Here is a 9325-nt window from a genome sequence, read left to right as displayed (position 1 = left end):
AGATGAAATATACTTTCCTCAGTTGCAGGACTGCATTGTAGAACAACTCTGCCACCACCAAACTTTAGTAAAGGAAGCAAAAGTTTGGTGTAAGATACTCTGAAAATCTGTCTTTGCCAATTCAGTGAAAACTCCTAAGCCTGGAATCCACCTCGATGTATCCAAATTAAAAGCTTTGGGGTAGAGGGTGAAAATTACAATGGGTACATGGGGAGCCCTGTACTCGAGAGCTTTCATGTTATGTTTATCTCAGAGAGCACAGTCTACCGTGTCTACAGAGCAAAACAGTTACTGCCAAAAGCTTGTGGTATCTTCCCTCCAAATACCTCTAGGCCAGTCTCATGGACTAAACATCCATTAGAGATCAAAGCACATCTTCTGATTTAGTCTCTTCTGAAAGGAATCCAGTCCATGTGCTCTACAGTTTTCCTATAATGACAATGAAAACATGGTAAAAGGGCAATTCACTTTGAAGGCACCATCCTTACCCTAACTAAAACACTACCGGAGAAGCACTCTAGGTATGCTTTAATCAAGAGCCTGAAAGAGTGGAGAAGGTCATTCTCTGTGCTTGTTCCTCCTGCTTGTTCATAGCAGTCCATCACCAGGCATTGTTAATAAAAGCAAGGAGAGTATCTTTCTGGTGCTTTTCTCTGTCCTTCACGGCCTGTCTGTCAGGACAGACTGTCAAGAGGACTCAGTGATTTAAGCCACCTTACAGAGTTGATAGATCTCATCTATTTTACAGAAAAAAATATTAAATTTTATTTGATAGACTGTTGAATTAATAAAACTTACATCTATTCAAATTATGGCAATATTTTCTTCAGAATTTACAAAAGAATTTCTGCACAACTATGGTTTCCAAATGCAGACTGGTTTTCATTCAAAGAAATTAGGACACCGCTACAATATATGTATTTTCTCACACACCAGGGTTTTCAGTGGCACAGTGGCAGCAATGGGTGAAGAGCATACCAGACAAACAACAAGGGAGACCAGCAGATCAATGGTTCTAATTCTAAGAAAATACATGGTAGACAACTGAAATTGCAACGGCAGTGGGCTGAAGACCACGCACAGGAATGAGGAAGTAATGACAATACCAGACTTAATTGATAGAAATACTGAGCTCTAGTCCTTGTTCCACAACAAGTAGCAATAAAAAAGCATACTTAGAACAATTACACACATTGGGTCATTAAGTAAGTAAATAAAGTGAATGGTTTGGATTCACAATTTAACTGCTGACCTCCATGTGCCCCAATTACCACATACGGAAGATAACTTTTCTCTCCCCCATCCTCCCCAACGCTCCAGAGACATCCTCAAGCAACCAAGCAGAAGGGAAAGAGGAAGAGACAATAATAGAAGAAACCATAAATGTAAAACATAGGTTAAAGTTGATGGCCTTTTACGCTTTTTAAAATCAGCCATGTTTGTGCAAAGTCTACACTGCTGGAAGTGATGATTTAACATAATGGAAAAGGCAGGAGCTCCCCACTTCCCCCCAGGTTTATAGTTTGACAAATGAGCTTTCCCCATCTCCAATAATGGAACGCAGATCTTGAGGACAGTGAAGTACCACTGCTCACAACAAATGACAAGAAACCCTGAAAGTTACTTTTCTATGCATTTAATTTCTTCTGCGATGTTCTAAGACCTAGGGTTTTACGAAGTGTGAGGTATACATAGTAACAGCACTAAGAGGACTCCAGTTTGGTCAGGTAAAAATGGGTTACAAAATATTAGGAAAAGCAATAACAAAAATTACAAATGATCTTATCCAGTCGGATATCAGCTGCAAATCCAAATTCTGAAACCCTTGAAAATCAGTCCCAGGAAAAGTTCACGGCTGCTCTTTCCAAAGAAAGACTTTCCAGTTCTAGGAGACTAAAAGTGGTGGAACCTCCCATGCCAACCCTCTACTTGATCTTTGTTGCCTGAAAGGTAAATTGCATCCTTGATGCACACACAGAGATGACCTGGGTAACACTGCTCTCTTAGGACTTGTCGCTGGGAGGTTTCTTCTTAGCTTCCACATCCTTCTTGAAATCTTCAAGCTTCTTTGCAATGTTAGGAATCTTTAAAGACAAAACAACAAAAAAAACAAAAAACCACAGAAATTAACAAGAACTCCTCAGCTACATGAGCTTCAGCAGGAAAGACAATACCATAAACACAGCAAGAAATTCTATGAAGTTTAAACTGGTTTCTAGAAGATACTTGCTTCCAGGATGTTACCTTGCACAGAGGTTAAAAACAAAGCAATATCAAGCAAACAGCTGACAAAAACACTTCACATGAGGCTTCAGGAGATATTTTAGATTGTTAAGACTAAAAGTCAACCAGTAGGAACAGAAGGAAAAAAATGTCACTTTACAGGAAATTTATTAAGACCAGTCTGGCTTCCCCACTGAAAGATGACAAACTGCCAAGAATAAGCCAATTTAAACACTGATGCACAAACTTTAATAATGACTTTTTGAGGGAAAATTAGATTGTACTATACTCATCACAAACCAAGAGAAAAAATAGGTTCAAGAGCAGCAAATATGTTCTCAAGAAATTTATGAAGAAATACTTCTCCTGGTCCACCTTTGGGAACCAAACTTCCCCACTGGGGAATTCTACTACATTGCAAATTGGTGACCTTTTGCAGTTTCGCACTTGAATGAAAATTCAATTTACTGCTTGTGAATTTCAAAACTTCAGCTCTCCCATGCAAATAAAAGCATTTTAAAAAAATAATCCAACAGTAAATTTTGACAACTTTTTAAAAAATAGCAGCAACTTTAAAGAGCAAGGAATAGATTATCTCGTTACTCTAGCTAAAATGGGGAATTGACAACACTGGATTTCACAAGCTAACTGATTAAAATGAAAAGAAAGCAAAGTTCCCCTTGGTATAATTGTGAAAAAAAAATCATGGGGTTTTACTTCGTATGTAACCTGACCACAGAGCAGAAGTGAATCCCAACAGACTGGATGGTTTGGGCTAATAGTACAGGTAGCATCCTAAGTTTTTCTCTTACCTTCCCTTTCAAAGTTAAACTCTGTTTGTGCAAACATAATTAAGAGCCCAGCCTGTAACATGCCTGACATTTAAGCTAAACCAAGAGAATTCCACTGCTGTCAAGAGAACCCTCCATGTGTTTATAACTAAGCACATGTGTGTACAGCTGCAGAATTAGGACCTCATTATGACATGTTTATCTTGGATGTCATTTAAAACAAATCATCTTCAATACCAGCAATAAAATGACCACGTTCATCCTGCAAGTCAGTGTTACCTTCCCAGGGAACCACTTCCGGCAAATCAAAAGCATGTCCCCCTCTTGTGGCAATACTTTACTAGTGCTGCCAAAAAAACCCACTATACCATGCTTACAAACCATATTGATACACCCAAATATATTCTTATGGTTACATTTTCATAATACTGTTAAAACATATATTGGAAAGAAACACCAGATTTTTATTAGTACTCTTACAGGAGTGCTGACATGAAGCATCACAACAGTTTGTGCATGACCAAGGAGCTAAAAATAAGAATTCTGAAAGTGACATGACTTCAATACTGAAGATGAGAGGGAAGCAAAACACGTCTTCAGAGATTTGAGCCTCAACAGCTTTGCTTTTTTAAACTAGTCTAATACAGTTTGCATAAGAAAGGAAAAAACTTAATGTTAAATTTTATTAACTCCTCTAGCCTGTAAAAAGCGAAGTGGCACTGCTCTTAAAAGGGACTCTGCTGATCACTGAAATTAAAAGCTTGTATTGAAGACTCAGCTCTAAATCTGCTCTAACTCTCACAGTGAAAAACCTCTGTTCACAGTGAGAACTCAGGAAAGGAAGTTCACTCTCTTTCTCACCGTGAGAAAAAGAGGAAAGAGACTGTAGCTCAACACGCTGTTTGAAGTAGGAGCACATGCTGAATTTTCCACAAAAGCTGGCAAAACTTACTTTCATTATTGGTACAGGAGACAGAAATTTCAGATGCTCTGAAGGATTTTTAAGTAACAAACAGGTGTAGTGAGTGGAGAACACTGTAAGCAGACAGTCCGTCAGTCAGGAAACCAGTATTTTAGTGCTGATATAACCCATAAACAGGTGCTAAACCTTTTCTGTTTCTCCTGTCTCTACCTGTGTAGATACCTATTTACCATACCTGTGCTCTAGGGCCCTAACACCAGTAAAGGCTATAAGCATTACTCCTTCACAGGGAAGATGTCAGAGGTACACGTTTGGTTCCATTTACACTCAAGTTCACCTGTAACTCAAGTCAGATCTGCACTGTGTTTAAATAAACCATCAAAATAAAAACTGATTCAGTTCCAACTGAGAGAAAACAGCTTTATATCTTCAGTTCAGAATAGGTTTAACTCTGAGAATACAAGGATACTCACATCATAGTTCTGAGCCAGATACATCCCAACCACATTGCCAAGAGTAAAACCAAGCTAAAAAGGGAGAGAAGAATAGTTAACATCCTTCCATCAAAAGCACATTCGTTGAAAATCATTAGTCTACATGACTTGCAGTATTATTTTTTTTTAATTTTATTTTAATTCCACTTCTACTTAATTTCTCACCTTTCCTCCAGAGAGGTGCATTTTAACCATCTTCCTCACTAGGAAATCCTTGTCATCATTTCCAAAATACAGCACAGTTGTGTTGTCAATACACATATCCAAGACTATTTGGATCACTTTTGTAAAGTTCTCTGCATACCCACAAAGGCAGCAACTCTGATAAAAATGGGTGAGATAGCAGCACAAACCTACATAACACATATCTCTTGGTCCATGCCTGTAAAGCCTCAAGAAACACCCCACTAGAATAACACTCCGTGCTGGGAAGGGACACACATATACAAAGACATAACACAATAATATACAGTAAAAAAAAAAAGTTCACAAGCTTGAAAGTCAGAACTCTTGAAAGTCAGGCTTTGACTGCAAAAAGATCCCAGTCTCACTTTAAAATGCTTAAAAATAGAGCTTCTCCATCAGCTTAAACTGATGCAAGTTCTCTTCTGCAACACTTAACAGCTGTTCACCTCCAGACCCTTCTGACCCCAAAAGATTAGTTTTCAGCCAAATCCACTCTGATCGTAAGGCAGGAAAACACTGTTGGTTGGAAGCAGGGCACAACCTCTCTTGACAATTTTGCAAACTAGTAGCTGCTGAAGAGTGTCTGTGAAAATGCATGCTGGAAGGAGAGCAAGATTAAAACAGAAGCACAGTTCCTGGCCTAGACCTTGCTTGCCAGCTGAGGAAAATCTTCAAGTGTAACAACACTTTTGGGGTGAAAGAAATTCCTCTCTTCAGACAGGGGATGAGATTTTCATTCACCAATTCCCCAAGACCCTAAATTTTATTTTGATATTTGTATTTCATAGGAAGTACGTCCTGTACTATGAAAGCTCATTTGACTATTTTGGAAGGACGCTACTAATATTGTGCCGTCATTCATAGTCAGTAGACAAATCACTCTGTATGACAGATGAGGTCAGTTTAATAATTTAAGAAAATTATTATAGCTTATGGTCACTGCTGTCAAAATAAGACTATTTTAAGAAAAATAAAACCACTGTTTTCAATAATAACTTTGCCATCACATACTGACTAGACATCTTCTCCATGCCAAAAGCAGGACAAACGGTATGGCTCATATTTTCAGTGATTCAGACTCCATAAGCATCACCAGTTAAAAGCTTTAGAAAACTAAAATTGGTTGAAAACTGTCAAATGAACCATAACTGCAAATTACTTCAGTATACTCTTAAACAGATTTTTAGTCTTATACTTTGCTTACCATTACTTTTTCTAGGAGCTTAAACAATTTAAAGAAAAAATAGAGTTCTTTTTGTGTACACTACACTGGTTATCATTTGCTCTTGTAGTTTCAATTATCAGTTAAAGTAGTACTCTGGGAGATATTAAAAATATTACACTGATGTAAACCAGACTTGTGCTTCCTCTTAATGCAGAGCATCACTCCAGCAAGAGAATTTCCTCTATCTTTAGCAGTGTCTGAGAACTCACTTGAAAACACAAACAAGGTCCTTGTTTATTAGCCGTTTTCTAGGCTTTCACCCTACAAAAGGTAGGATGAGACAACTTTTTTTCTGAAGATGGGACAACTATCATATTCTGCTGTGTGATAAACCTTATTTGGTACAGAGTAGCGAGATCGGTACTCCCTTTAAAGGTACCCCTTTACTGAAAAGTCTAGCACTGCATTCAAGAGCAATCTACCCAGTTACGTACACTCAAGCAGAGTGAAAAAATTCACTATTTAGACTTCAATTATGTGGAAAGTAAAGAATACAGCCAATTAAAATGTTAACTAAAGACAACAGGGTGAATGAGAGTTTGGGGTCTTCCAGTTTCTACCCAGCATTTGAAGTCACACCTTAAAAAAATGTTTATTTAATACTTGGGACAGCAAAAATACAAGGTTTGTGAGATTATCCCTTTATCTCCCTGCTACAGCCCTAACAAGGGACAGCAAGAGTCTACACCCAAAGAAGGAAGAAACACAGAATTAGTGCATCTTTTTTCTAACCTTCAGGTGCTAATCAAGAAGTCATAATTAATATCTAGCAACAAAAGATTAGCAGCAAGCAGTAGAGTTGATAAACACAGAAACTTCGAGAGTGGCTAAGCGTATATACCCTCACTGTTTTCACCAGAGCGGACAGAGACTGTGAACAGCTACAGAAATTACTGAGGCTTTCATACTTGTTGTTCCAAAGCTGAGATAAGAAATAGGCCTCATTTATTAATTTCATAAAGCCACAGAGACTCTCCCAACTTGCAACAGGCCATCTCTTCTTGCTCTGTATTAACAAGTGAAATTTATTAGCCAGCTGAATTACAGTTCCCCCAACAAAAGTACTTACTGGGACATACCTGAACACAACCAAAAGCCTGAAGTATCCCTCACATCACTAGAACGAAAGCCAGGAGGCTGTTTCCATGCTTTGCTATAGCAGGAAGCAGCATCTTTTTGGTCAGGTAATTTATTTCCACACTGGGCAGTAAAAATACCAGCATTGATCAAATATTTAATGAAGAGTAGCCAAGCATCTAACGTCAGGCCCCCAGAAGAGTGTAGGGGGACACATAGAAAGGACTGTTAGAAATGTACAAAAATATTCAGTCTAATTCTGTTGTTCTTAAGGGGATTTAATGAAAGGCAGTGATGAAACGTGACCCCTGCCTTGACTTCTATATATAAAAGCCCGCATCTCCAGCGATAAATGATTTAAGGGCGCACACAGCGGCACGGCCCGAGCCCCGCTCTCCCGTAACGGGGAGGCACGTACGGCAACACAAAGGAGCTCCAGCGGCAGGGAGGGCACGACCGTGAGCGAGCAAAACCTGCCGAGTCTCCAAGGCAAACTAGGGGCACACCTGGGAGAAAAAAGCAGGCAGGAACTTCATTTTCGGAGCAGTTTTAAGGTTTTACGCGTCGTTTTAAGGCATCGTTCGGCGGGGAGCAGGGACAAAGCGAGCGGGTGCCCAAAGGCGCGGCGGGGCGACTCAAGGGGTCGGTCCGGGCGGGACTGAAGGAGCCGGAACGGGGCCGCAGCCGCCCGCAAAGGGATGCCGCGCTGCCGGGGAGCCAGAACCGGGCGCAGTCGCCCCGCTGAGACGGGCTCACGGCCAGGGGGGCGAGTGACGCCCCGGGGCAGGAGCACCCAAGGCGGCTGAAGGGGGAGGCCGCCGCCAGCCCTCCAGGCAGGGCAGCGCGGCAGGGGTTGGCCGCCACTCGCCGGCCCCCCCCGGGAGCGCGGGTGCGGGCGGTGACGGCACACAGCGGCTTTTCCTCCCGCCGCCGAGGCGCGCACCCACCGCCGCCCCGCCCGCCTCGCTCCGCCGCCAAATGGCGGCATCGCCGCCGCCCCGCGGAGCCTTACCAAGAACTGCAGCATGGCGCCCGCCTCGCTGCTTCCCTCCCTGCCCACCAGCTGGGGAAGTCAGGCGGGCGGCGGCAGCTCCTCTTCCGGGTGCCGGCCCGCCCTCACCGCGGGGAGGGGTGCGCCCAGCGCCGCCCGCCCGCGCCCATGGGCGGCCCCGGCTCCACCAGGCCCCGGGCCGGGACCCACCCGCCGGGGGGGGGCGCTGCCGCCCGCGCCCTGCCGCTTGGTGCGGGGCAGAAGCACGCACGGGTGGCGGCGGTCCCGCTTCTTAAGGCCTCCCTCCCGCTGCACGGGGAGGCGTCTGGTGCCGGCCAGCCGAGCCCGCCGCTCCCGAGGGGCGTTAAATGAGAGTTTTTACACTGCGGGTAGTTTCAAAATGGAGTCTATCAAAAGGAATTGATAGGAGGATCCAGGCCTCTAGGTGCGGGCGAGGCCTGTGTGATTTGGGTGTTCCCTGCCTTAGTGCTTGGGAAATCCTACCCTCCTACGCTGGAGAGGGCTGCATGAAAGGGGGTTTGTTTGCTGGGTTTTGTCATTCCCTACTCAGCACTTGCTAGATCACATCTAGCGTGTCCATGGCCCGGCTTAGGGCCCTGCCACAGGGAAGACTCGGACAAGCTGAAGCAAGCTGAGCACAGAGCCCAGGAGCTGATCAGGGCAGGAGACCTCCCTGCGAGCAGAGGCTGAAGGAGCAGGGAATGGGCAGACCTGACAGCAACCCCCCAGGGCTCACAAGGGGGATATTGGCCAGGTGGAGCTGTGCTCTTCATAGTTGTGCACGAAGGGAGGATGAGAGATAGCAGGGGCATGATGAAATGAGAGGACTGGGCTGAATGTAAGAATAGGCTGTTTTGTCACTTATCGGAGGCAGGAGGTTGGCACAGACTGCCCAGAGAGATTGTGCTGTCTTCACCTTTGGAGGTTTCCGAGAGCCAGATGGGTTAAACCCTAAGCAACCCCCACTCTAAGCTCAGAGAAGACCCTGCTCTGTGTAGGAGGTTGGACTAGGGACTTCCAGAGCCCCCCTCCCACCTGAATCAATCCCACAAAAGCTTTCAAAAAAAAATGTTCCCTTTGTTTTCATCCCTTTTTTTTTACTAGCACAACCAGAAAACGAAGAGTAGTTGTCCTTTGCAAAATGCTGGGTTTGGTTTCTTTTAATGGCTACACATAATTAATTGAGATTTGGGCAGTATAATACTTAGGGAGATCCTTCTGCTGAAAGCCAGTAAGAGACTGGAGATTATTGCAATGCATTACAAGTCTCTTTATCACATACCATTTCAGATTTCAACCCCCCCAAAAAAAAACCCCAAAACATGTGCCTACTGTGGAACTATTAGGCAACTCTTCCCTGAAACCATGTCAGCTCAACCTCTGTTCTCAGAAAGC

At 43.3% G+C, this 9325-nt stretch overlaps 1 protein-coding gene across 2 annotated transcripts; it reads right to left on the bottom strand.

Annotated features, from left to right (window-relative positions):
* Nucleotides 1-1620: 1620 nt before the first annotated feature.
* STMP1 (short transmembrane mitochondrial protein 1) lies at nucleotides 1621-8063 on the bottom strand. Of its 2 annotated transcripts, none has more exons than XM_040595054.1 (3): nucleotides 7931-8063; nucleotides 4410-4463; nucleotides 1621-2084 (listed from the first exon to the last, which is right to left on the bottom strand). In XM_040595054.1, exons 1-3 carry the CDS (start codon nucleotides 7943-7945, stop codon nucleotides 2004-2006), a joined length of 150 nt encoding a protein of 49 aa, XP_040450988.1. In that variant the 5' UTR covers nucleotides 7946-8063; the 3' UTR covers nucleotides 1621-2003. The 2 variants fall into 2 exon arrangements, with proteins under 2 accessions (XP_040450988.1, XP_040450987.1); XM_040595053.1 differs by lacking the exon at nucleotides 7931-8063 and adding an exon at nucleotides 4596-4951.
* Between the last annotated feature and the right edge of the window lie 1262 nt (nucleotides 8064-9325).

The sequence above is a fragment of the Falco naumanni genome, chromosome 5 (assembly GCF_017639655.2).
Source record: "Falco naumanni isolate bFalNau1 chromosome 5, bFalNau1.pat, whole genome shotgun sequence".
Classification (NCBI taxonomy): Eukaryota; Metazoa; Chordata; class Aves; order Falconiformes; family Falconidae; genus Falco; species Falco naumanni.
This window is presented reverse-complemented; position numbering and strand designations above follow the sequence as displayed.

Coding starts and splice junctions, on each gene's coding strand:
- STMP1 (XM_040595053.1), bottom strand. CDS start 4,796: ATGTGTTATGTAGGTTTGTGCTGCTATCTCACCCATTTTTATCAGAGT. Junction 4,464..4,595: donor TGCACCTCTCTGGAGGAAAG/GTGAGAAATTAA, acceptor CTCCCTTTTTAG/CTTGGTTTTACTCTTGGCAA. Junction 2,085..4,409: donor ATCTGGCTCAGAACTATGAT/GTGAGTATCCTT, acceptor TTGTCTTTAAAG/ATTCCTAACATTGCAAAGAA.